We start from the raw sequence: 27,912 nt of genomic DNA on the forward strand, positions 1-27,912 counted from the left end.
ATATTCAGGTTTGCGAGAGAGAGCGTCCGCTCTGATGTTTTCTGGACCTGGCACATAGTAGATTTCAAAATGGAATTTGGAGAACTCCTGGGCCCATCTCACTTGTCGTTGGTTGAGCACTCGTGCCGTTCTCCAATACTCCAAATTCTTGTGGTCCGTACATACTTGTACCTTATGCTGTGCACCAATTAGTAAGTGTCTCCATCTCCGGAACGCTTCGTGAATGGCGAGTAGTTCTCGGTCATATACCGTGTAGTTCCTCTCGGATTTGTTCAGCTTACGCGAAAAGAAGGCACACGGTCTCCATTCCGACTTATTGCTCCCTGGCTGAAGCAGCACCGCCCCCACCGCGCGGTCTGAGGCATCAGTTTCCACTCTCATGGGTTTTTGTAAATCCACATGCAGGAGCTGTTCTTCCGAAGCAAATGCCTTTTTCAATTCCTCAAAAGCGTGCTCCGCCTCCGCCGTCCAAACGAATTTCTTCTTGCTGCTCAGACAGTCCGTGATGGGAGCCGTTAAGTGGGCAAAGTTCTTGATGAATTTACGGTAAAAGTTCCCAAACCCTAAGAACCTTTGCACATCTTTTTTCGTTTTCGGTGTCTTCCATTCCAGCACCGCCTGTACCTTGCCTGGATCCATGGCTAATCCCTTGTCTGATAGGCGGTACCCCAGGAATTCCACCTCCTTGGCGTGGAACTGACACTTCTCCAATTTCACCCACAACTGGTTTGCTTGCAGCTGGCTCAGCACTTCCCTGTTCAATCTCGCTGGAAAACATCAAATCCATGGCGCGAAAAAACTTCCTCGCGTCCTTCAGCATGTCACTATTCCCTGCCATCAGGGGCCGGACCCAGTCTCTCGCCCCCCCTTCGAGATGGCCAATCACAAACGCCACTCGCGATGCCTCATCGGGAAAGTCGTTAAACTGCAGTTCAAGAGCATACTGCATCTCTGTCCTAAAGGCTTGGTAGTTCCTGGGGTCCCCCCCAAACTTCTGCACCATTCCTGGCATCTTTCTTGCTAGTGTAGCGCCTTTTGCCTTTTCTGCATCCTGCGCCCTCCTTTCTTCTAGCCTCGCCGTTTGCATTGCTAGCTGGAGTTCCAAAACTCTGTACCTTTCTTCCAGAGTTGGACCTTCTCCAGCTCCTGCTGCTCCTCCGGCTCCAGCTGGGTTGCTCATGATGCCTCTCTGCACAAGCTGCTTTCAGGGACTGTCCGATTGCTGTGATGGGATGGTGAGCTGCTTGTGCGTAAAATCCTGATCCCTCAGAGTTTGGCTAAGTTCCCAAACCTCTGTCTGTGATGGAGCTCCTTAAGCATGGCTCCATCAATCGCTCGTTGAATCGGACAGTGGGCGTTTACGGAACTTCTTCCAGCATAAACTTCTTCCAGCTCCTTGACGGAAACGCGTCTTCTGGACTCTCGGCGTGACAGTTTCCGCCGAGGAGTGGGTGTGCCTACGGGAGGTCCTGAAACCTCCCCACTGTTCCCGCTTGAAGTATCTCTGAGCTCTCCCTCCGACTCACTTTCCCTTGTAACTCCACTTCTCCCCCTGCTGGTCCCCTCCTCCGCTGAGTGGTCTCTCTCACCCTCCATGAGCCCTTTCACCTCCTTCGTCTCAGATGACAGTTCCCTGACACTGAGCTATTTACTCTTCATCCCATTGGCTTCAATGGGAGCAGTTTAAATGAGTAGCTTTAACAGCCAGATCCTGTTAATGTTTACTTGGGAGTAAACCCCCTGGGGACCATTGCCCATAGCTATCAACGTTTCCTTTTTTTAAAAACGGGAATTCCCTTATTCCGAATAGGATTCCTCGCAAGAAAAGGGAAAAGATGACAGCTATGCCATTGGCGCTTACTCTGACATGAACACAGGTGAGACTGGGCTGCAAGTCTCCCACTGAACTTGAAGGCATTTAAAATGCTTAATTCATCCAGTTTTATGTCATCGATGGTGATGATGTTGTTCTCTTTCTCCATGTGGCAAGCATTCAAAATTAAACCAGATATGGGTTTTTCAAGAAGGAAGATATTAAGGCTTGCTTTAAAAAAGAAGCCCTATCTTCTTCTTAATTCTTAACATTTCATTTGTAAACAAAATTTAGGAAAAAATATATGAGGAGTTATGTGGTGTATGCATTTATTAAACAAATCCAGCATCATTTATTTTTCATCTTTGTGTGCTAGGTAATAATCATATTATTATCATTTAAATATATTTGCCCTCTTTCTCAGCAGCAACCCAAGGTTGTAATTTTAAGCACTGGGTGGGGGGGGGGGCGGTTTGGAAGCTGAGAGCATTTTGTATGCTCAAAGGATAAGGGGATGTTTAGATATAAGCAGCAGAAAAATCATTGCAGCTGTCCCTTATACCAACAGCAAACTCGTTCTCAAAGTGTGGATCCTTATGTAGCCGAAACATCACCATCCCTACACAGCAGGGAGTATCGGCAGGCTTGAGGGGATCCCAAGGTTTGCAGAAGTACAAAAGTGGGGAGATTAAAAAAGGAGGAATGGGGGACTTCCGGTTAGCGCCGGCGCTTAATGGCGGATCTCACCCGGAGCTCCGGGAGAGATCTGCTTCGTGGGTTCGGGTCCTGTCAGCTACGGCGAAGCGGGGACCCTCAAAAATCACAGGCGCGTTGCCTGTGAACCGGAGACTCGGCGGGCACCTTTGCGCCCCCCCGACGCTGCGAAATAGCCTTTTTAAAGGCTGCGGAGCAGCGGAGGGGTTTTGGAGCGGTGCTGAGAGTCGTCTTCACCCAGCCTGCGAAGCGAAGCCGCGTCGCCATTAGCGGAGAGCGCTGATTTCTTCTGGTGAAATTGGATTAAAAGAACAACTATCCGTGAGTAGGATTGACCGCTAAAATATAATTGGACTCTAAAAATAAAGAAATTGGGCACCGAGACGGACAAGCACTAAAAAGGAAGTCTGCTTTCCGTTCTGTAGCAAGATCAAAGCGAAAGGCACTCTAGCTGTAACTGCTTGAGAGGAAACTTGTGGGAATTAAGAAATCCACCACCAAAGCAAAGAACTCCCTCCCCGAAGGCAGGAGGGGGGGGGAAGAAGATTTTAAAGTGTTTCCCTGCCAATTTAAAAGAATTGGATTAAGTACCGCTGCTCTTTAACCTGGGATCGGACTGCCGGAGAAAAGGAACCGGCTAAGGACTGTTGCTATAAGAAGGCTAAAAAGTATCTTAAATTGACTTTGGCTACTTCCAATTTGAAACATTGTTTTTGTGGCACTGCAAAGTTACTTACAGGACACTATTGATTGGGATCCCCTTGAAAGAGAAAAGAAAAATTGGAAGGGACTAGGAAAACTTTTATTTTTTTTTGAAGAGTGTGGGATTATTTTGAGAAGTAAAGAATTGACTCTACGCCCTCTAGAGGACCTACAAATTGTTTCAGCAACAAGTGGAGTTTAAAATCTGAGAACTTTTGTTTGATAGCTCCAAAGTGTGGGAATGACCTTGACTAAAAGACTTTGTTATGGCAGATGGTAAAGAGAAAGGGGATTTACAAGAAACAACCTTGAGATCTGGCAGACAATATAAAATTGACCCTTCCATGCAAAGAAGGGCTTCTGTAACAGGAGCCTCTGGAACTATAGTTGCTGCAAAGCCAAAAGTGAAAGCAATGTCTACAGAAGAATCATTTGCTAAGGTACTGGAGAAGATAAATGACTCTTTGGAGGAATTAAAAAAGCAAGGCGCAGAGACTAAATTGCAAGTTGCTGAAACTAAAGTACAAGTTGCTGAAACAAATAAAAAAATTGAAGAAATCTCTGGGAAAATTGACTTAAATACAAAAAGTATAACTGACCTTGGGAACAAAGTGAACTCAAATGCAGAAGCAATTGGGAAATTATTGGAAGATTCATCTACAACACGAAAGATAGCTGAGGAAGCTAAGGAAATTGCAACTGCTGCGGAGGAAAAATTTCCACCAGTTTACAAGAAATTGGACGAGTATGAGTTGGCACTCTCTATGCAGGATATGCAACGCAAGGAGAGGAATTTAAGGATCAGACTTGTGCCGGAAAAGGAAGGAGACAACTTGGTGGACTATTTGACAAAAGAATTTTCTGATTTTTGGAAGCAGGAGTTGGAGAAAGAGGACTTTAAGATAGAAAGTGCATTTAGATTGGGAACAAGACAGAAGAAGAATCGACCCAGAGATTGTCTTATTACTCTAAGATCAAAGGAGGAGCGAGATAAAATACTGAACCTGCATTACCAAACAACCCTTCGAATTGAAGATTTTTTTATTGAGATCTTTAAAGACATCCCTAAGAGTATCTTGGACGCAAGAGGACATTATAAGGACCTGGTGACATTGCTGAAGAGGAACTACATACCATTCAGGTGGGAATTTCCCCAAGGCTTGTCTTTTAAATATAAGGGAAAGAAGAGAAGAATAAAGACTGTAAGTGATAAAGACAAGTTCTTGGGAGAACACGAAGAAGACCTACAGAAAGAGACAGTTCCAGGACAAGGGCATCCATCACTGGACACGAACACGGCATCACCGACTGACGAGGAACAAAAACAGGGAGCTGTAGGAGGAAGGAGTAAATAATCCCATCATGGCTCTGCAACTTCTAACCTGGAATTGTAACGGTTTGAACATTCCCAGGAAGAGAAAAAGTATATTTCATGCCTTAAAGAAAGACCAATTGGACTTGATTTGTCTACAAGAGACTCATGTGACAAGAGCACACAGAAAATTACTAATAAATAAAAGACTGGGACAGGAATTTATATCCTCAGACAGAGTAAAAAAGAGAGGAGTGGTGATCTATGCAAAAGAAAAATTGCAACCGAAACAAATTTTTAAAGATGATCAAGGAAGATATTTGGCAATTGAAATTCAATCCCAAGGAGAGAAGTATTTGATAGTGGGAATCTACGCACCAAACGAAGGGAAAGCTGAATTTTTTAAGAAGTTGCATGAAACCTTGATGGACCATATGGATTACAACTTAATTTTGATGGGAGATATGAATGGAGTAGTTTCAACAAATATGGACAAAGCACAAAGACAGGTAATAACAAAAGATGGAAGACTACCAAAGACCTTTTTTGAAATGACTGACAATATGGATTTGATTGATATTTGGAGAACAAAACACCCACTAGAAAGAGAGGGAACCTTCTTTTCTGAAGCCAAAATGACATGGACAAGGATTGACCAAATCTGGGTGACTAGCAGTATGGCTCCGAACATAAAAAAAGTAGAAATCTGCCCAAAAACTTTCTCCGACCATAACGCTTTAAAGATGGTGATGAGGCAAACAACAACTGGTTCCTTCAGATGGAGAATGAATGACACTTTATTCAGAGATGAGGAGATCTGTAAGAAGGCCCATCGGAGCTAAACAATATAAACTGAGAGCATTTGCAGATGACTTAGTACTTACATTGCAAGAGCCAGAAGCTAGCACGAAAAGAGTTTTGGAAATAATTCAAGAATTTGGTCAAATGGCAGGATTTAAATTGAATAAGTCTAAGACAAAGGTTTTGGAGAAAAATTTGACACAGATAGAAAAGGAAAGGTTTCAGAACGAGACAGGGTTAACTGTGGTTAAAAAAGTGAAATATTTGGGTATAAATATGACAGCTAAAAATGTGAATTTGTTTAAAGATAATTATGAAAAAACTTGGAGAGAAGTGAAAAAAGATTTGGAGATTTGGTCCAACTTAAAGCTTTCCTTGTTAGGCCGTATTGCAGCTATAAAAATGAATATATTGCCAAGAATGTTGTTTTTGTTCCAAGCTTTGCAAATAATTGATAAAATGGATCATTTCAAGAGGTGGCAAAAAGACATATCTAAATTTGTCTGGCAGGGCAAAAAGCCCAGAATTAAATTTAAGATATTAAGGGATTCAAAGGAAAGAGGGGGGTTTGCCCTGCCAGACTTTAAACTTTACTATGAAGCGGCAGCTTTTTGCTGGCTGAAAGAATGGCTACTTCTTGAAAACACAGACATTTTGGATTTGGAAGGTTTTAATAACATTTTTGGGTGGCATGCATATTTGTGGTATGACAAGGTTAAAGCACATAAAAGTTTCAAAAATCATATTGTCAGAAAAGCACTATTAAATGTCTGGGTCAGATATAAAGATTTGCTGGAAAATAAAACTCCAAGGTGGCTGTCGCCAATGGAAGCTAAGGCAGTTAAAAAGTTAAATATGGAGTCCAAGTGGCCAAGATACTGGGAAATTTTGGAAAAGGAAGGGGACAAATTGAGATTGCAGAGTTTTGAGAAATTAAAAGGGAAGGTGAGAGACTGGTTGCACTATCATCAAATAAATGAAGCGTTTAAACTGGACAGTAAAATTGGCTTCCAGGTGGAAAAATCAAAATTGGAGACAGAACTGTTAGAACCCAGTACTAAGAATTTGTCAAAAATGTACAATTTGCTGCTGAAATGGAATACACAAGATGAAACGGTTAAATCGGTCATGATTAAATGGGCTCAGGACATTGGTCATAATATTTTGTTTGCTGATTGGGAAAAGTTGTGGACCACCGGGATGAAATTTACGGCATGTAATGCCTTAAGAGAGAACATTATGAAAATGATATATAGGTGGTACATAACCCCAGTCAAGCTTGCAAAGATTTACCATTTGCCTGACAATAAATGTTGGAAATGTAAAGAAACTGAAGGTACATTTTTTCATCTTTGGTGGACTTGCCCGAAGATTAAGGCATTCTGGGAAATGATCTATAATGAACTTAAAAAGGTATTTAAATATACTTTCCCCAAGAAACCAGAGGCCTTTCTCTTGGGTATTGTCGGCCAAGGGGTGTTAAAGACGGATATAACTTTCTTTATGTATGCTACAACAGCAGCTAGAATACTCATTGCGAAGTACTGGAAGACGCAAGAGCTACCCACACTGGAAGAATGGCAGATGAAGGTGATAGACTACATGGGCTTGGCAGAAATGACGAGCAGAATCCGAAACCAGGGAAGAGAAGCAGCGCAAGAAGAATGGAAAAAATTTAAGGACTATTTAAAGAAATATTACAAAGTCAATGAAAGTTAGAATGATGTTGGACTGGAAAGTAAAAGGTTACTATTAGCAATGGTTAAGACAAGGAGAATAAGGAAGAATAGTCTAAATTTAAATCAAAATAAGGGAAGATTCGCTGAACAATCGATAAGAATTTGGAATACAGAAAGGGGAGGCATGAGGAAGTCGGGGAAGAAAGGTATAAGAAATTAGGATATGAAATGATACATGTTTTTTGTTTCTGTTTTTGTCTTTGTATGTTTATGTATGTTGTGTTTATATGGAAAAAATAAAAATATTATAAAAAAAAAAAGATTAAAAAAGGAGGAATGAAAAATCCCATCTCCCCCCCCCCTCAAAAAAAACCCATGCAGCCCAGTAGTGGACTGAGCTTACTCATTGACAAGGGAATCCTTGCAGTTGGAGAAGGGATGGAAAACTGGGTGATAGAATGGTGATTGGATGGAATATTCTGGAAGAAGGCTTAGCTAGATGGCTGGAACCCTGAATGGGAACACCGCGCAATGCAACAATTTGTCGCAGTTCCCCCTTGTTTATGGTTTCTGTTGCAGGCCTTTGGAAGAAATGCTATCCCACATGCAGTCAGTTAGATTCTGTATTTTACCCATTTTCTGTAATTTCCTTTCAGAGGAGAGCTTACAGATGTAACGTAGGCTGATGAGGGTTGAGGTCTTATGGATGTAACATGGATTAATTCTGAGATATGCTCTCGGGAAGGTAATTTACATCAAGTGGGCTGGTGTCATCTCTGGGATTTTGAAGCACCTGAGAGGGAAACATAATCAACTCATATAATTCTTCGTAGGGGTGGGCTTGGTTTTTCAGAAATCTGAGGGGGTTCGGTCGCCATTTTAGAAAACCAAAGCTTTGCAAATGCCTGCACATTTTCTCACAGACTTGTGACCCGTTGGCTCTCACTATAATGAGATAAATGACTTTTGCTTATACCAAATGACTTAAAGCCATTGCTCCCATCGGTTAAATTCTCCTTTGTTGACTTCAAGATATAAAAGCTGTTGTTTATGTGAAGGCATCTTAGACATTTTAAGAATCACAAATATATTAATTTATGGCATTTTTCAATATACGCTTGGTTTTTAAACCTGCAGGCATGCACTTTCCAAATTCAAACACTTTCAATTTTATGGGACCAATCTTTCTCTCTTGGGGGGGGGGGGAATTAAAGCTAATGGCCCATATATAAATGCAATGAACAGTGTTATGCAGGCTATTCTATCCTACATTTCCCCCTGTCTATTTTACTGCTTACCAATCCATTAACCTTCAGTTATGTTATGGTACATGGAAGGCAAACAAGCCTTGCCTTGCCAACCTAAGGCTTTTCACATTTCTTTTTGTAATGATGAAGTCGTTGTGTGATTTTACAATTCCTGCGTTCTTCTGAATGTTCCCCTTCATAATGAAACAGGACATTTACTATAGGACACTTACGTAACTACGAGGCACTAATTTTTACTCAAGAGTAGACCCACTAACTTTCAGTGGATCTACTCTGAACAAAAGTTCCTAGAGTATCCTAGAGATCCCTCAAAAATGAAAATTCAGATACTGGAGAAGTGGAGGTGGAGACATTAATGAAGTACAGTGAGCCCACAATGGAGGAGAGGGTGACATTCCAGGGACTGTGACTGATGCCAAAATTGCGTACGGTGAAAACTCATTGGGTTCAATGGCGGGTGGGATTGCCAAGGACATTTTGCCACATGCACAAAGTTGAATGTGCACGAGTTAAATGTGCATACGTTGCTGTATCGTTCTCTGCTTGGAAATGACACAAAGAAAACCTACCTAGTACAGTCATACCTCGGGTTACAGACGCTTCAGGTTGCGCGTTTTTGGGTTACGGATGCGCTGAAACCCAGAAGTACCGGAACGGGTTACTTCCGGGTTTCGGCGCTCGAACATGCGCAGAAGCACTAAATCGTGCTTTGCGCAGAAGCGCCGAATTGCAACCCGTGCATGTGCAGACGCGGCACTGCGGCTTGCGAACGTGTCTCCCACACGGATCACGTTCGTAACCCGAGCGTCCACTGTACTGGGACGACTTAATCGTAGCTTCAGATGAATACATCTGGCCAAAATTCTAAAAGGAAAGGGGCGTCACACTTCATGAGGTAAAAAAAATTGTCTTCTTCAAGGTTGACATCTGGGATAGAGGTTATTTCACTGACCACAAACTTCTGGCTCCAGTCTAGCTTCTCTGCCCCCATCCCACTGCCAGATGCAAAGAAAATCCTACCCCTTCCTGTCTAAGGACCCACCCTTTCTCTTGCCCTGGAAACTGACTTCACTTCCGCCATATTAAGAGAGGGTGGCTTCGGACAGCCATGTGTCTCTAGGCGAGCCCTGCACTTTTGCACGTGTTCCAAGTTTGATGTGTAGCCTTAAATCACACAGAGGTGGGGGTGGCTGTTGCATTGCCAAGCTAATCATTTCTATACTCCCAGTTCTGTATCACCACATAGTTCAAAATTTCCAGGGTGGCTTATGATAGATTCAGTGGTGGACCTACATTCTGGGGGGCCCTGAAGCCTGAACTGTTAAGGGGCCCCCTTCACAACCAGCAATGATTTCTGGGTAACCACTGTCATCATCTTCAGTGAGGTTGTCTGCAACACCTGTGCTACTGACTGTCAAACTTTGGGGTTGTTGAAATATATAAAAGAAAAAATAAATTGATTTGAGTCTACTAGCCCCATTTTAAAAAACAACAACAACAATGTGGATTAAAGTCACTTCTGGGGCCCCTATGGAATTAGGGGGGGTCTGAAGCATAAGCTTCATTTATTTCATAGCAGATGAATCCTTGGGTAGATGAGTTTATGGAAAGCATCAGATAGTTTTGATATGATTTTCAACTTGCTTAGGTTCTAGAATGGCGTGTAAATACCGTATTTTTTGCTCTATAAGACTCACTTTTTCCCTCCTAAAAAGTAAGGGGAAATGTGTGTGTGTCTTATGGAGTGAATGCAGGCCGCGCAGCTATTCCAGAAGCCAGAACAGCAAGAGGGATCATTGCTTTCGCTGCGCAGCAATCCCTCTTGCTGTTCTGGCTTCTGAGATTCAGAATATTTTTTTTCTTGCTTTCCTCCTCCAAAAACTAGGCATGTCTTGTGGTCTGGTGCGTCTTATAGAGCGAAAAATACGGTTCATGGTCCATGGAACTGTCGTGGATTCAGGAATCCAGTCTAATATAATATTACTATATTATGGCCTCACTTGTAAAAGTTCAAGTAACACTCGAAGGCGGTCAACCTTATGCGGTGGTTGATGAGAGGATAAACTAGAGAAGAACGGTCCATCAGATTCCTCACTGAAAATGGAAAGGAAAAAAAAAAGTATTTCATGCTAATTGAATTTCTTGAAAGTGTTGGGCCAAAATACACTGATTTTCAATTGTCACTGGAAACTCTATCCTTTTTAAGGACCTAGCTTTCATTGTTCACGTTGGGCAGCATTGATTTTGTTGTTGTTCGTTGCTATTAGAAGCCGTGTATTGTTGAAAGTAACTGAGAAATAAGATTAGTGGTCTTTAAAACTGGTCTGAAGGGAGACATTTTATTTTACTGCCAGAACAGGCTGGTCTTGATAAGGCATAATGAGGTACTCTGCTTATTCTTGCCTTTCTCAAGCACTCTGCAGAGTCGTATAACTGAAGGACAACCATTCAAGAAGACTCATTATGGAGTTTTCCACCCCAAATGGAAGCCCCCTGCTCAGGGGCAAAGATTCCAGGTGATCTTTAAACTAAGCCCAACTATCTTAACTGACCCACTTTCCTTAGGTCAGGGTGATAGCGATCTTTCAATTTTCCCGAAGTGCTCAGTCACTGAGCCAGCTGCGTGTAGTCAGAACAGAATACGGATGAACAGGTCATCACTTCTAAGTGAACGGCTCATTAAAGTCAACTTTATCTACAATGAGGGGGCTAGAATATTTGTGTTAAAACTGTAGACTTCCGATCTTCTTGGGAATTGTATACAGTGTAATAAAAAATTTAAGGTCTTATATATATAATAAATGTTCATAAATGTACCAACCAAGCACGTACATAGATATGTGGACCACATGTCCGGAGCAGCACAGGAAGACTGCCCTGAAACCATTTTGACTCCCAAACTGACCAAATGTTTTCTCTGCAAGGAGGGAGGGGGTGAGGGAACCTTCCCATTGTCTCAGGAATTGGGTGATCACCATCTCAAAGGAATGGGCAGACTACTAGGAAAGGCAATCAGATAAGGCATTATCAGATAAAATGGCAGACAGGAAAAACAACAACATTCACATTTCTGTTGTAGACCGCCTTTTCTGTGATGTAGGTATGATGTTTGTGGGGGGTGGTCTTGGGTTACACACCTGTGATATAGGTATGATGTATGGAGGGGTGGTCTTGAGCTCCAGGGAAGGCAATTAAAAATGTCTATATAAGGGTGGGCACACCTTTGTTCTGGGTCCTCCTCCTTTCTCCTGCTTGTGAGGGGAGCACCCTCTTGCAACAGTTCCATAAAGATCAGGCTTACTAGCTGCTTTGCTTCTCAATATTCTCTGGTTGGCCTCTGTTATTTTCTCCTACTGATGGAGAACCTACAATGGAGAACCTACAAACCTTGTGTCCCCCATAAGGAAATAAGGGTAGATTTTGTTTACAACAACAGACAATTCTGCAGGGTTCGTATTGTTCTCGCAGGTAATAAAATACACGGAAAAGAAATATATGTTGGATTATGAGCACAGCCAGCTTCTTATTAAGCTGTCTTGATAGCTATTATTATTGTAGTAACTCAACCCATTCATCTGTCAACATCTAAATAATGTACGTTAGTGGACTGCAGACACTCACTTTGTTATTTGTATGTATCTGTTTAATGAATTTTCACAGACCCCCAAATCCTTTATGGTGTATGAAATGGACTCTCTGTCGCAGTGAAGTAATATTGCTCATGAACATCAGTGAGGAGGAACCCTGCCTGGTTGGACACAGAGGAATGATGGGAGGAAACTGCTGGGGAACCCCCGTGGGAAGGAGGCTCAGAGCCCGGGGAGTGGTGGTGGGGTGACAATGAGTGGTCAGAGCGAGAAGACTGGGAGGAGGAGGTGTCAGAAGCTGAAGGGGCAACAGGACTTAGTGAGCTGGGAGAGTCTGTGGCAGAGAGGCAGAAGCTGAAGCAGGAGGATATAGGCCAAGAAACAGAGATGAGTCAGGCTGGTGAAGAGTCATGGGTGCCATCCTCTCCTGCTGCGATGATGTCCCCTCCACTCTTGTCCCCCAGAACCAGAAGAAGTATGAAGTGGGAGGAAGAAAGGCAGGCACGCAGGCGCAGTCTCCGATTGCTAGGAGAAAATCCTGGAGAGGAGGAGACATAGACGGCTGTGGGGAGACAGGGACCTTCAGTCAACAACTGCTTCATGGGGGCCAGACCTGCGTGAAGATCCTATTTTTGCTAATAAAGAGTTAACGCTCGGTGTGGATTCCTGCTAGCTCAGCCCAGCCAGCAGCAGAGACATTGCAACTTAACCAGAGGGGAGAGGACCAGTCAATGGGGATATCAGCACTGTGTAGGTTCAATCTAATATTACCCACCACCTCATCCCTGACCCTCTCCCACTAAGTTAGTAATTCCCTGCTGCATACCTCATTCATCACTACAGGTGATGCCCAACTAGTCCATTGATTTTAATGGGTCTGTTCTGGGTTTTGAGTATGAGTTTTCCATTCGTATGTAGTATTTTGTTACAGAAAGCCCAGATATATCTGGTCTCTGGTCATGTAACCTTCAGAATAAAGGTTTTCACAAGAAAATAAGTAGAGGCCTGCTTGATCCGGCCAGTGGCCAATCTAGACCAGCCTCCTGTTCCCACAGTAACCTAGATGCCTATTGGAAGCTAGCAAAGTAGTGTAACAGCCATCTCTGATTCCCACCAATTGGTTTTCAGGGGTCTGCTGCTTCTGACAGTGGAGGTAATGCCTAGCCATCATGGCTAGTAGCTGCTGATAGCCTTCTCTTCCTTGAATTGAGTTGCTGCCATTGAACAGCAATGAAAATAGGAAAACCTTTGGACAAAGAGATGGATACAGGCCACCATCTTGGATCTAGAATAATGTTTTCTTGACAAAGTTGGCTTGGAATGCTTTCGGAATCAAAAGAACTTGCCACGTTGCCTAAACCTGTGTCTGTTAATTAACTGAATGGATGCGTCGCACTAGGTAATCACAGTGAGTAATGGGTGGTATTAATGTAATCCGAGCAGTGAATCATAGCCTAGTACTGTGGAGGATTGCTGAGCCCTGATTTTTTCCCCCCTGAAGTGAAATTGGCTTTAACAAGGTGGTGTGTGCAGATTTCTCTGTTGATACAAATCTAGTGCACAACCCCTTTTAATTCCATTTTGATTAAATAAGAAACAGGAGGCTTAATGCTCTTTGACCAGTCTGTTGTCAATTTTGGTTCTGCTTGTACCTGCCCTTCCCCTAAAGTAGGGATGGAGAACATTTGGTTCTTGAGATGTTGGGCTACAATGCCCCCGACCACTGGGCATGCTGGCTAGGGGTAACTGGGGTTGGAGTCCAACGGTATCTGAAGAACTACGTATTCCTCATCCTGTTAATACATAAGTCTTAGCCTAATGGACATCTGAACTGAGCCAATCTGCTGGAATCTCATATTCTCCCTACTTTTCTCCTGTACGTGGATTCCCTCATTTCCATGATTTGTGATATTCATAGTTTGCTGCGGAATTCAAATGGCACAAACTATAGCACACACAAACCAGAAGGCTGCAGTCTGACAGCAAACCAGCTTCAAACCATAGTTTTGAATCTCCCTTCACCCAAAACCTGAATCTTCCAGAACATCTTAAATTGCTTGATTGCCTATCAATCTTCTGCTTAATTTCTTCCCTCCCGCTGTGCTCAGGGCTGGCCCTCCTGCCCACAAAAAGTGGTGAGGCAGTTGCCGCATGGCGGCAGGCTCTTAGGGTTGCCCCTGCATGCCACTGGACATTTGCTTCCAGGCACCCACCACCTGGCCCTTGCCACTGCTGGGCGCTGGCTGTTGCTGGGTGTTTGCTGCTGCCTCTTGCTCAGCTGCAGAAGTGAGAGAGCCCCCTGCCTCCACAACCATGCCCTGCAGCTGCTGTGGCTCACCTGCCGCTGTGTCTCATCTGCCGCCACCTGGAGGCAAGCTGAAATGGGTGCCACAGGGTGAGTGGCCACAGGGGTTTACAGCAGTGGGGTGTGTGGCCACGGTGGGACAGAAGAAGAAGAAGAAGAAGAAGAAGAAGAAGAAGAAGAAGAAGAAGAAGAAGAAGAAGAAGAAGAAGAAGAATAGTAGTAGTAGTAGTAGTAGTTTGGATTTGATTTCCCACTTTATCACTACCCTAAGGAGTTTCAAAGTGGCTAACATTCTCCTTTCCCTTTCTACCCCACAACAAACACTCCGTGAGGTGAGTGAGGCTGAGAGACTTCAGAGAAGTGTGACTAGCCCAAGGTCACCTAGCAGCTGCTTGTGGAGGAGTGGGGAAGTGAACCTGGTTCACCATATTACAAGTCCACCACTCTTAACCACTACACCACGCTGGCTCTCTACACCACACTGGGCCAGCCCTGCCTGTGCTCCTAGCCTACTTTTATTGGAATATGTGTAGATGACAAAATGGTCAATGCTTTTTCTTTCTTTCCTACAGGTATCCTCTCATTTTGCCGAACGTGAAACTTTCTGGCCTTTGCCTAAACCAGGAAAGTTGTTTCAGTCCTCTCTTGTATGCAGTACCGCAATGCTTGTAAACACAAACTGCCACGACAGGAAATGCTTCTGGAACTGACAAGTACCCTAAGAGAAGGCTTCAGATCACTTCTGGTAAGTAGCAAAATCAGACAAGTTCAAATATCCCCTTTTCCCCCCCAGGCACCCGTCTGTAAGAATGGCTAGGAGAGGAAAATGAAGTCAACTTCCCTCTGGTGTCCCAGAACCAGAAGAGGCATGAAAAGGGCAGGAGAGAGATTAGCAATGTGCAGACGTAGTCTCTGATATCTTGGGGAAACCCCTGGAGAGGAGGCAGCTGTAGGAAAGTGGGGACCTTCAGTCTCAGCAACTGTTTCCTAGGGCAAGACCTACCAGAAATGAGTTGCTGTGCTCATTGTGCTGTGCACAATTAGTTTTTGCTAACAAGGAGTTAACTCCAACTTTCACAGTGTGATTTACTGACCGGCTTGCTCTGTGACACACAGGTTCCCCATCCTTGGGATCCATGGTCATCATCATCATTACAATCACAGAAAAGATCACAACATATATAATCAGAATAAAAACAACAACCCAACAACACACCCCTCGAAAAGAGCCACATTTTAAAAGGGTATAGGATGTCAGTCAGGTCACCCAAAGGCCTGGTTAAAAAGGAACGTTTTTGCCTGGTGCCTAAAGGTGTATAATGACGGCGCCAGGTGAACTTTCCTAGGGAGAGCATCCCACAGACGGGGAGCCACTGCAGAGAAGGCCTGTTAAAATGTGAGAAATGGGACTCACAGTACTCTCCTGATCTACATCCCTAAACTGGTTTGGGCATTCATGACTCAAAGCTCAAGATGGATTCACTTTCCTAGGCATATCATAATGGGTATCCTGTGAAGAGAGTGCTTGAATACTGTAGCCAGAATAGCACCCTCTGGATATTATAAGACAATTCTCATCATCTCATTGAAAGAGATGGTTTGCTTAGTGTGGAGAAGGGATGTTTAAAAGGGAAACATCAAATACCAAATGCTAATATTACTATGGAAGGAGCATCAGCATGCTGAAGGGTTTTGTACCTTGGCTGTCCTGGGAGACAGGAAGGGGACGAAGACAATGCAATATATTACCCTCTCCAGAGGGCATGCTTAATGTTCCCATGGCAAGTTATCAAGTGCCTAAAAAGAACACATGACATGTTAGTTTTCCTTTTCCTAAATTGTAAGCAGCATCCACAGTTACTTCCCTTCACTGTTACAAAACAGTGGGTGGAGTCATAAAGATGCCCAGAAGGGCTGGCTGAAGCATTTAAATTATTCCCAATCTTAATCTTTTAAATGTTCCCATAGACTGTCAGGGAGCGTTACCAGCACAGAATGCAGATGTTGATGAGAAAGTCTACTTACATCTCCATCCACTTTCTCTCTCACTCCCTGAATGATCAAACCAAAGGAGATGGCTATGCCTCTAGAGCCCTAGTGACCAAGGAGCCAGCAGAGGGAGGTGTCACAATGAAGGGTGTGTCACAAGGACCTCCGCAACCTAGCAACCACCAGCACTCAACTGACACTGCTCTCAACTGACAGTACTAAGTTTGCTTATATGGCTTCTAATCCATGTTCAGCTTTTTACAAGTATGTAAAATGAAAATTTTCCCTTTATATTCAACCTTCCGTTTTTCCTGCACCTACTGAGCATTAGCTATCTAATCTACCTCTCTTTAAAAGGCCTGGTTAAAAAGGAACCTTTTTGCCTGGCGCCTAAAGGTGTATAGTGAAGGCGCCAGGCGAACTTCCCTGGGAAGATAATCCCACAGACAGGGAGCCCATTCTTGTGTTGCCACCCTCTAGACCTCTCGAGGAGGAGGCACACAAACGAGGGCCTCAGAAGATGATCTCGGGGTCCAGGTAGGTTCATCATGCTTTGAACAATTATTTCCCCTTAGAAAGTACAGTGGTACCTCAGGTTACAGACGCTTTAGGTTACAGACGCTTCAGTTTACAGACTCCACTAACCCAGAAATAGTACCTTGGGTTAAGAACTTTACCTCAGGATGAGAACAGAAATCGCGCACCAGCGGCGCGGCGGCAGCATGAGGCCCCATTAGCTAAAGTGGTACCTCAGGTTAAGAACCGTTTCAGGTTAAGAACGGACCTCCAGAACGAATTAAGTTCTTAACCAGAGGTACCACTGTATATAATAATAATAATAATAATAATAATAATAATAATAATAATAATAATAATAATAATATCTTTATTGTCATTGCCCCCTCTCAGGGACAACGAAATTACTTGACTGCTCCATAAAAACACTAATTAAAACAATACAGTATAGTACAGCAAGGAAGATTAGATGACTTTCAAAGTCCAGGCTTCCCATTCAGGGCCGAGATCGCTCTGGAGAAGAAGCTGTTCTTAAGACGGCTCGTTCTTGTCTTCATCGTCCTGTATCTCCGTCCCGACAGCAGGAGCTCGAAGAGACAGTGGCCAGGATGCGATGGATCTTTTACTATGTCCAGTGCCTTCCTATGGCACCTTGTGGCATAAATCTGCTCTAAGGTGGAGAGTGGGCAGCCAACAATGCTCTCTGCTGCCTTAACAACTCTGCACAACCCCATCCTGTCCTGGGTAGTACAGCTTCCGTACCACACAAAGCCATATGAATCAGACACAAAGTTTTCTCGTTGCAGATTAATGGGAAGTGTGTGATGGAGGGGTGGGGCACCCACCCGCTCTTTCCCCATAGGAAGGGGTCTTGGTAATCTGATAATTGCAAGGACACAGCCATGCATGTATAAACAGGGGGAAATGTATTACAGACTTAAAAATTGTTTTCTTGTGAGATTCATTATAGTTAAGCCTACCAAAGATATGCTTTAATTCTTGGAAGGATGAACATTAATTTAAATATGGTTCAGCTACAGGACAGGACAAGCTTAATGAATTAACCATCTTTTTTCCACAGCAGGGTGTTTGGGGGAGGCGGGGGGAGGTGGTGCTAACCATACTTTATTTTAATCAAGCTTTATAACTCTGACTTAATAAACCTTGTAAGTAATTTAATTTTGCCTCACTGAATTGTTTAGTGCTGCATGTGAGATTTTTATTTCTTCCCCGTTTCCTTTAATATAACTACTCGCAGTAAGCAGAGATGAGAAGTGTTTGCAATGAGAACAAAACGAGACTGAATTACCTAAGTGTACCTTGTGTTGCTTTTTAGGTGCGATGTAATATTATGTGCCTTGCCGGCCGGCCGCAACACTTACAACATTCAAAATGGTGTACGGCGAATTCTTCCACAGGCCGGGGCAAGATGAGGAGCTTGTCAACTTGAATGTGGGTGGCTTTAAGCAGTCCATTGGCCAAAGCACATTGCTCAGATTTCCCCATACGAGACTCGGGAAGCTGCTCAAATGCCATTCAGAAGAAGCTATTCTGGAACTGTGCGACGACTACAGCGTTGCAGAGAAGGAATACTACTTTGACCGGAACCCTTCCTTGTTCCGCTATGTGCTGAATTTTTACTACACAGGGAAACTCCACGTCATGGAAGAGCTCTGCGTCTTCTCCTTCTGTCAGGAAATAGAGTACTGGGGAATCAACGAGCTCTTCCTTGACTCTTGCTGCAGCAACAGGTACCAAGAAAGGAAAGAAGAGGGACTTGATAAGGATTGGGACCAGAAAAGCAATGCCGGAAGCCTGGATTCTTCTGACGATGAGTCGTCCATCTTTGAGAAGGAGCTCGAGAAGTTTGATAAGCAATGGTTGGGGGAGTTGCGCAAGAACATATGGGTCAGAATGGAGAACCCTGCCTCTTGCTTGTCCGCCAAGTTGATTGCCGTTTCCTCCTTGAGCGTGGTCCTAGCATCCATCGTGACCATGTGCATCCATAGCATGCCGGAATTCCAGAAGCTGGATGCCAACGAAAGGGAGATAGAAGACCCTATTCTGGAAATAGTGGAGATCATATGCATCATCTGGTTCACCTCTGAGCTTATGATCAGGTTGGCTGCTGCTCCCAGTCAGAAAAAGTTCTGGAAGAACCCGCTGAACATCATAGACTTTGTCTCCATCATTCCGTTCTACGCCACTTTGGCTGTGGACACCAAAGAGGAGGAAAGCGAAGACATCGAGAACATGGGGAAAGTGGTCCAGATCCTGCGTTTGATGAGGATCTTCCGTATCCTGAAGCTGGCTAGGCACTCTGTTGGGCTGCGGTCATTGGGTGCCACTTTGAGGCACAGCTACCATGAAGTTGGACTTCTGCTTTTGTTCCTGGCTGTTGGGATTTCCATTTTCTCCGTCCTGGTCTACTCTGTGGAAAAAGATGATGACACATCCGAGTTGCAGAGCATCCCAATCTGCTGGTGGTGGGCCACCATTAGCATGACCACCGTTGGCTATGGAGACACCTACCCAGTCACTCTTGGAGGGAAGATCATTGGCACAACGTGCATCATCTGTGGAATATTAGTGGTAGCTCTTCCCATCACGATCATTTTCAACAAGTTTTCCAAATACTACCAGAAACAGAAGGATATTGACGTGGACCAGTGCAACAACGACCCCAAGGAGAAGACAAATGAGCTCCCTTATTTTAATATTAGGGATATTTATGCAAAAAGGATGCACTCCTTTATTTCTAGCCTTTCTTCAGTAGGATTTGTAGCCAACGATCAAGATTCAACCGACGCCTCAAGCATCCAAGATCTTGACGATGTTTATAACACAACATCTTTGCAGAATGGTACAGGAAAATGAGTTGAATCTCTTTTCTTTACTGTTTCCTTCTAATATTAGCACAGCTTTGACAAAGAGCACTTAAATTCTCAGGGTATCTTAACTCTCTGCCATATTAGGGCATTCTTGGCTCTGATGATGTTGCACATTCTTTACAGTTTAGATGGGGCTTAAGGATAGATAGACTGTGTGTGGTGGATTAGTTTTTTGTTTTTTTCCACATGGCTTCAGAAAATGGTATCGAGTGTGCTTGGTCCAGCAACCAAGTCTGATAACCTTTTAAAGAATGTGTGGTTTGAATGGATTGTGCGTTGGGAAATAGCGGGTTACTAGCACATGGGAAATGTGCTGGGACAAATGTAATTTTTTATTTGGGTGATTATACCTGAGAATGAACAGAAGTGCATACGAAACCATATTTGCTAAGAAACCAAATAGTCCTAAACTAAGCCAGGGGGCCTGTTAGCATCTGAGGTTAAAATTCAATATTATACAGGGCTAGGGAAAGGCTTTGCCCCTCAACCATAGTTCACCCAGGCCTTCTTTGGTGTTATGGGTGGGTGCAATTCACTTGTGCTTCCTGTAGCTTGCATACAGCCCTCAGCCTAATTCCATGCCAGTGGAGGAAGCCTGGTGGGAGGAAGGAAGGAAGTGGAATGGAAACTAATGGAGTGATGGAGAAGAAATTGAAAGCCCCTTGCAAGCAATTTACAGTACAGTGGTACCTCTGGTTGTGAACGGGATCCGTTCCGGAGGCCCGTTCGCAACATGAAAAGAGTGCAACCTGAAGCGGTGTATCTGCACCGGTGCACAGTGTGATTTGGCACTTGTGTGCAAGCGTGAAGTCTGATTTAGCGCTTGTGTGCATGCGCAAGCTGCGAAACCCGGAAGTAACCCTTTCCAGTACTTCCGGGTCGCCACGTGACGTAACCTGAAAGAACGTAACATGAAGCAAACGTAACATGAGGTTTGACTGTAATGTAAACATCTGGCGAGTGGGATCTGTCCTTTCTTCAGCAGCCTGCTGGGCTGGGAGAAAGAGGAAGGGGATGAAGGGGAACGGGAGCGTGATTGGTCCTGGCTGGTTTTGGGTGTAACCCCATCCAAACCCAGTTTAACCTTGCCCACCCCTGGCTTTCCATACCTGCCAGATCCAGGGAGAGAAAAAAGGCTTCCCAACTCCTGCCTTTTGATGTGCAAAACGTCGGCACTTTATTTTGTTTTTCAGGAACAGGCACCTGTTTCAGATGCATGTCTTGCTTAGCTGCCTGATCTCAGGAAAGATGTGCGCATTGCCACTTGATGTGCCAGCCATTCACCCTTCATTTCTCACCGCAGGGTTGGGCGACCTTTTTTTTAACCTCCCTACTTGTCTACACACACAAACACGCACACAGGCAAGCAAGAAGCATTATTTAAGGGCACCTTCCAATTGGCAGAAGCACTTGAGGAAGGTGTTGTACAAGCCTGGTGTGGGATGGCATCCAATGAGAGGATTGTGGGTCACTAAGAGAAGCCGGGGGAAGGGGCTGTGTTCAGGCCTGAGGCCTAAGTTCCTCCATTTTTGATTTAGTGTCTGAACCTACCCTTAAGCCATAGATTGACATGGTGGATGGCAGGGTCAGGCAATGAGTCAGCCATATTATTCCTTCCAACTCACTTGGTTCACTTCGCTTTTTAAATGGACTCATAACAGAGCTGGAAGGAACCCAGAAGCCATATCATATATTTCCTTGACCCTAGCATAAAATTAAGCTGCCAACTTCCACAAATCCGAATCATAGCATCCCCCGATCAGAGAGAAGGTGCACCCCATAATAGTGTTGGCTGAGCAGTTGACTTGCGGCAATTTGTACAAATTTGGCAGTATATGTCTGTCTTAATTTCTGGATCCTGGGACTTCTTAAGTGAATCCATCCTCACACACAGAAACACATTTCCATTTATTTTTCTCTTTCCAATTAATTTCTAGTTTGGGGGAGGCAGAGTGCTCCCGCAACTTGCAGTGCGACGGACTATGTCAAGCTGACCACGAAGCCAGTCTAAATGTCAAGTCTTGCCCCTGTTTATGGGCTCAGGGTTTTATATCCTCTGTGTACTTCCTTTGTTTTGGTGATGGTGACAGCAGGACGCATGACAAAGCAGTGAAGCATTTGCTTGGTTCTCCGCTGATTGCAGTAGGAGGAATTCATCAAGGCTGACTATAAATGGAATAGGGGTGCTATCATCTTTGTACATGAGATTGCAAGTCGAAATTCTGATAGCCACCCGGCCACTAAAGCCCACAGAGATCCTTGTAATCACCTGGAGGAGGCTAAATTATCTCATATGAAATCACACATTGTATACACACAGCAGGAGCTTCCCAGAGCTGCAGAACCTACTACTGCAAGGGAGATTTGCTGGTGCACTCCATTTTTGGTCTTCACAGCAGAATGGCCGAGCCCCCATACCTCCATTTAAGGCAGCCAAATTGCTCAGCCAACACTAAAAAGCTTAACTTAAGCAGCCTTCTCTTGTCAATCACTCTCACAAACCAGCCTGGCGGTGTTTAAAACAGAGAGACCAATGATTCAGATACCATTAAGAGTGGTGATAAGGAAAACTCTGTAATATCAGCTGAGAGGAGAAGCTGAAGCCTCCAGTATGTTTTTATGCTTTCTGAGTAATTTTTATTATTCTGACGCTCTTCTGCTGTTGAGGGCTACCTGCCAAAAATGTTCTGAAGTCTTGTGAATCTACTTTGTTTTTTGTCAGAGCTCTGAGCTCCACCAAGCAGAATCAGGTGGAAAAGACGTACAATTTAAGGATTAAATAACACCGAATCCTGGAATTTGTGTTGAGTACCTGAACTGAACTTTCTGCACTTCCACACAGAATCCATGATTCCGTGTACTCCAGCTTTCTTCATTGCAGCAGTATAATGGTATTTTTTTTGGGGGGGGGATGTGTGTCATTTTTTTATTCCCACTGTCAAATGACTGGAAGTCAGAAGTCCTTCCTGATCTGCTTTGGGTTACACAGAGGTGTACTTGTAGCTGCAGACTGGCCGTCTGTCAACCCTTTCTCTAAAAGTCATAAGAACCAGGAGAAGCAAAACATGGGGCTTTCTGACTTGGATACATAGGGGCTAGTAGACAGCTTTCCGTGAAAAGACTGGTTTGGGGAGAGGGATTTGCTGGAATTCTGGAGGATGGGGTGGTAGGTTTGCAGCTTAATAGCTTCTGGCTTAATACAGAGGTAGTAGCTACCAATGGGCTAGACACTTCTAGCTGAATTTGTATAAGCAACTCAAGTTTTCCCCAGTGGCTAAGAAGGGGTCTTTGAGGGAGAAGCACAGGCGTAAACAGTGGACATTAAATTGATAGCACTGACTAGGGCTGGGTGATATCTGGTTTTCAACATCATGATATATCACCAACTAAACATTGCAATATATGATGTCTGAAATAAGGATGGTTTTTCCCGCATTGTGATTTTTGCCAGCGCTGCTCTTGTGATTTGCTGCGCGCACACACACACACACACACAGGGAGGGGAGAACTGAGCTGGCGGAGTTAGCAGGGGCTGCAGGAATCGAGAAAAGCATTGGCTGGCTTTCCCAACGTTGTGATTTTTGCATAACACACACACACACACACACACACATACACATCATGATTCAAGTCAAAAATGGACTTCAAACTGGTTTTGGATCATATTTTACCCAGCCCTAACACACATCGTGATTTGTGATATATTGCCAGGTCAAAAGTTATGAAACCAATATCGCAATATGGACTTCAAACTGGGTTTGGATGATATATTGATATATCGCCCAGCCCTGGCTAGCTGGTGGTGGGGTGAGCAAGGCAGACATATGCCTTTGCTGTTCTTTGCTGTTCCACGTACCAGCACAGACATTATCTTGGCTGAAGGCAAGCAAAGCACTGGGTTTGCTGCATGCAACAGTTTTCTTGGAATACCTGGCAAGGCTGTTGTGCAGAGACGCACCCTGGAAGACATGATTGGCTAGAAGTATCGTTAGTTACCAGGTTCTTCTTGGTTCAGCTGGTATATGCAGTCATGAGTATAGCAACTCCCTTCTAAACCACTCCTTTTAAACAGCTTTTGTGAGTTTTGAAGGACAATGTCAGTGCAGTAAGTTCAGCCTCCACAAGCACAGCTGGCTTACAGCATGCTGACTCATCCCGCCTGTGCCTGAGTCCCTTATTCTTTGTGAAATGACCAAGATCTGCTAAAAGTCTGGATAAAGTTCTTTTAATGCTCTCAGATTAATCAATAGCTCTTATAAACCCATTACAACTTTTCAGTGCGCTGAGCACCTCTCTGTCTCTGTCTTTTATTATTACTTTTTAAAGCCCCAAAGAACCACATCCTGCAATTTGTGTGGCACACTGATAAGCGCTCAGAAAAATTGCTGTGACTGATGCTACAGAGCGTACGCTTCCTAGCCTTTCCGAATCTTTCAGTCTCGATGCCGTGCAAATCCTTTAAAAAGTTGGCTGTTTTTTGTAGTGCTGTTTTCATTTCCTAAGATTTTCTCTGCTTGTGTGCTTTTGTCTGCAGAAACACAGAGGACGGGAAAGTCTATGGGAAGCCAATGCTTTCAGAGTAGCCCTAGTCCAAACAACAAGCCCATCTCAGTGGCTTTTATTGTTAACTTGAGAAATCCTTGTGCCACTTCACAGGAGAGATGAGTGTTTTGGGAGAGCTGGGCCCTAGCCTTTCTCCTTTCCTCTACTGTGCTTCACTTTAGACCCTGACTATTTCCACATTGGGACGCGGGTGGCGCTGTGGGTTAAACCACAAAGCCTAGGACTTGCCGATCAGAAGGTCAGCGGTTCGAATCCCCGCGACGGGGTGAGCTCCCGTTGCTCGGTCCCTGCTCCTGCCAACCTAGCAGTTCGAAAGCACATCAAAGTGCAAGTAGATAAATAGGTACTGCTCCAGTGGGAAGGTAAACGGCATTTCCGCGCGCTGCTCTGGTTCGCCAGAAGCAGCTTCGTCATGCTGGCCACATGACCCAGAAGCTGTACACCAGCTCCCTCGGCCAATAAAACAAGATGAGCGCCGCAACCCCAGAGTTGGCCACGACTGGACCTAGTGGTCAGGGGTCCCTTTACCTTACTATTTCCATTTTGGCAAGATTGGCCCTACTGTTAGCCAGAGTGAGGCAACTGCCTCAGGCAGCTGGTTTGGGGTATCATGAAAGGCCAAGAAAGACCAACATGGTTCCTGCTAGATCTTGTTGGTGGGTGAAAACTCCCATCAGCCCCAGCCAACATGGCTGAAGGTCAGGAATGATGGGAGTTGTAGTTTCTGCAAGACATCACATTGTCTACCCCTGGAACAGAATAAGAGAGAGTAGCCGACCAAATGAGTTTTGTAGTTGAGCAGGGATTTAAGCCCAGTCCTAGTCAGACGCTCTACTCCAGAATTGGAGAACCTCAGGCCCATGGGTCTAATCAGACTTGCCCATTTACTCTCAAGGTTGAGGCCATTTTGGCCAAGCTTTGCCCACCTGATCTTCACCTGATGTCAAACTGGTTCTTTATTGTTCAAATCTACCTAAAGGGAGCTGGCTTGCTTTTGAATATGAAATTGCTAAGTTTTTCAAAATGTTCAAGTTTTCCCTGGTGCTGTGGATTGGGACTGCCATTTTGGATGTAATAACTGGCTGTGAGCCTGAAAGACTGCAAGCATATATAATGTTGAATTATATCCAAGAAAGAGTGATATGTTTTTCTTGCTTTAACCAATCATGAAGCAATAGCTGCAGGAGTTCATATGACTTGAGTAAAAATTATCATTTCACTTGGCGCAAAATTGCATCTTGACTCCAGCCGCTTCCAGATCATAATACATTAGGCAAAATATTTGGGGTGGATGAATTTTGGCAGGAACCGATAACCTTATCTGAAATTATTTCTACTCTCCTGATCTTTCTAAAGCACAGTAATCTCTGCAATGTGAAAGTAGGAAGAGTGTCAAGTTTCTGTTTGTGGTGGAAACTCAAGAAAGCAAAACTTTATTCCCTGGAGTAAAGTTAGAGAGGCTTACTCAGAGCTTCATGTAACCTGGGTCAAGAATGTATACAAGGGATAAGAAAAGCTGGATTATGTGACCAACAAATTGTCAAAAATAAGGAAAGGTGCATATTCTGCATAGTTTGGATAATTCCTGTTTTTTTTTTTTGTAGCCTGACTAAGAGGTAAGGACCTATGCAGGGCACAGGAGACCCTGCATGCTATCCACAAACACTTAAGCCTTGTCTTTATAACCTTGCAAGTGCAGAAATTCAGGTTAATGACAGGTTATACCAATCAGTTCTGTGGGTGAGATTCTATCCCCAGTCCCCATGAGAAAGTTGGAGTCGTACTCCAAAGATTTAGTTTCTTGCCATCGGACTTTATTTGTAACCTTTGTTTTGTTCATACATATGCCTTATAATTTGGTGAGTCGTTGTTAAGTTCTCTCCTTTAAATATAACAGAAGCTTTATAAACTGTTTATTTTTTAAAAGTTCTCCAAAGCAGTTACGTAAAATGTTCTAGCTTTATCTTTTTTTTTAAAAAAATAATTTTTATTAACAGACCAATCAAATCAAATCACATTAATTCCAAATTACAGAGCCAAATTTTAAATTTTTGTTGGGGGTACCCATATTTCAAGTTCCGAAAGGGATCCAATCATCTTGTTGCTGCTGCTTTAATATCCACAATTCTGTCCAAATAATGTTCACAATTCTGTCCAATACTTTCTTGTTGTTTTCCACATCTCTTCTTGTTATTTTCATATATTTTTCCTTTTTCTTGGTGGCCTCTGATAGTCTCTGCAAGCGAGTTGAAAACAAATGTTTTTGTAATCCTGTGTAGGTTTTTCCATTCATCCAAGAGTCATATTCAGACGGCTGCCGCCTTTCATCACTTCCATAGAGAAACAATTTTACCTTCCGTTCTTTAATCTTCGCAGGCCTGTCACTCCCTTTCTCGATCTTCCGAGGAGGTTCTGCCAGGAGTCCAATATGATAACAGCCATAGCTTCCTCCTCCTCGATCATCAATCTTTCGACAAAACCTGCCAACATGGCGACTCTCTGCGCCATGGCTGCGTCATTCCAAAAGCCCTTATTCTTTTCCAAGTCTCCATAAGGCAAACCTTTGGTTAATAATTCATTTCCACACAGTTTTTTAATCATCCCGCTTATAGTCAATTGTGCAACGGTTCTTTCTTGGGGAGGGGTTGTTAGGTAATCACATAGAGAAAAAAAGAAAAGCCCCCCCCCCTTTCAGTCCCATTCCAACATACCGACCCTTTGATGTATCTTCTTCTTGATTTATTGTCCTGTTGAATCCAACCCGTGGCTCTACTTCACAGAGGTCACTTCAATTAGCAGTCTTAACTCCCATTCTTCACTTGAAATATGTGCATTTGCTTCTCACTAATTGTTTATTTTGAGCTCCTGCAACCAGTTCGCGCAATCAGAGACAGCGTCCGAGTGAGCCGTCTCCCACGGGTGCTGTGCACCTAGTGCCTTCACCCCCTTTTTTCGAACTCGGGGGTGATTTATGGCAACAGCAGGCGAGGCAGTGTTTCCCCATTCCCTGGGGTAACAAGGGAGGCTGCATACTCCCATATCAGCCTCTTAATTACCCCGTGTAAGACGGAGAGATGGTATTGTCGGCCATCTTCCAATTCGCCCCTGGCGCCCCCCCCCCCGTTCTAGCTTTATCTACTAGATTGTGCCCAGGGGCCGTAAAGGAGGCAGTGGTGAAGTTTTGCACTACTAGTTCAGGGCATAAGAATTCATAGCCGTGGTGACAGCAAATTGTTAAGGGAAGCATGTGGGTGTTCAAGCAGGTTGGTGTTCAAGCACTGTGATGTCCTTTCTCAGGCAGGCTAAAGACAAAAAAATCACACTATGGCACAGGGGAGGGGGCATGTTTTAATTTATTTATTCTGAGCATCTCTGCCCTTCTCTTCATTGTAATGTAACAACCCGACTTCAATAGCTACCAATTAGTTTCCGGGCCAATTCAAAGTGCTGGTTCTGACCTATAAAGCCTTAAATGGCTCAGGACCGCAATACCTCAAGGACAGCTTGCTCCCATATGAACCTTCCTGGACTCTGAGATCATCTTCTGAGGCCCTTCTTTGTGTGCCTCTTCCTTGAGAGGTCCAGAGGGTAGCAACATGAGAACGGGCCTTCTCTGCAGTGGCTCCCCATCTGTGGAATGCTCTCCCCAGGGAAGTTTGCCTGGCACCTACATTATACACCTGTAGGCGCCAGGCAAAAGCATTCCTTTTTAACCAGGCCTTTGGTCCATCTGATTGACATCCAATGCCCTTTTAAAATGTGTTGGGAATGG

The 27,912-nt window shown here is 44.1% G+C and overlaps 1 protein-coding gene across 7 annotated transcripts in view; it reads left to right on the plus strand.

Moving 5' to 3' along the window:
- The window catches only part of KCNS3 (potassium voltage-gated channel modifier subfamily S member 3), a 71,387-nt gene that overhangs the window by 27,793 nt on the left and 15,682 nt on the right, over nucleotides 1–27,912 (plus strand). For 3 of the 7 annotated variants that reach the window (XR_014546477.1, XR_014546478.1, XM_083607312.1), the window contains exons 1-2: nucleotides 16,076–16,434; nucleotides 18,023–19,549. The exons of 1 other annotated variant lie outside the window; for it this stretch is intronic. Coding sequence is in view for 3 of the 6 variants with exons in the window: in XM_083607312.1 (XP_083463438.1) it covers nucleotides 18,079–19,549 (1,471 nt within the window). In the remaining 3 variants the exon portion in view is untranslated. Of the gene's footprint in view, nucleotides 1–14,753; nucleotides 14,927–16,070; nucleotides 16,435–18,022; nucleotides 19,632–21,514; nucleotides 22,414–27,912 lie in introns of those variants that run through there. 3 more of the 7 variants (XM_083607311.1, XM_083607313.1, XR_014546476.1) reach the window with 3 other exon arrangements.

This window comes from Podarcis filfolensis (genome assembly GCF_964270895.1).
Source record: "Podarcis filfolensis genome assembly, chromosome: 3".
Lineage (NCBI taxonomy): Eukaryota > Metazoa > Chordata > Lepidosauria > Squamata > Lacertidae > Podarcis > Podarcis filfolensis.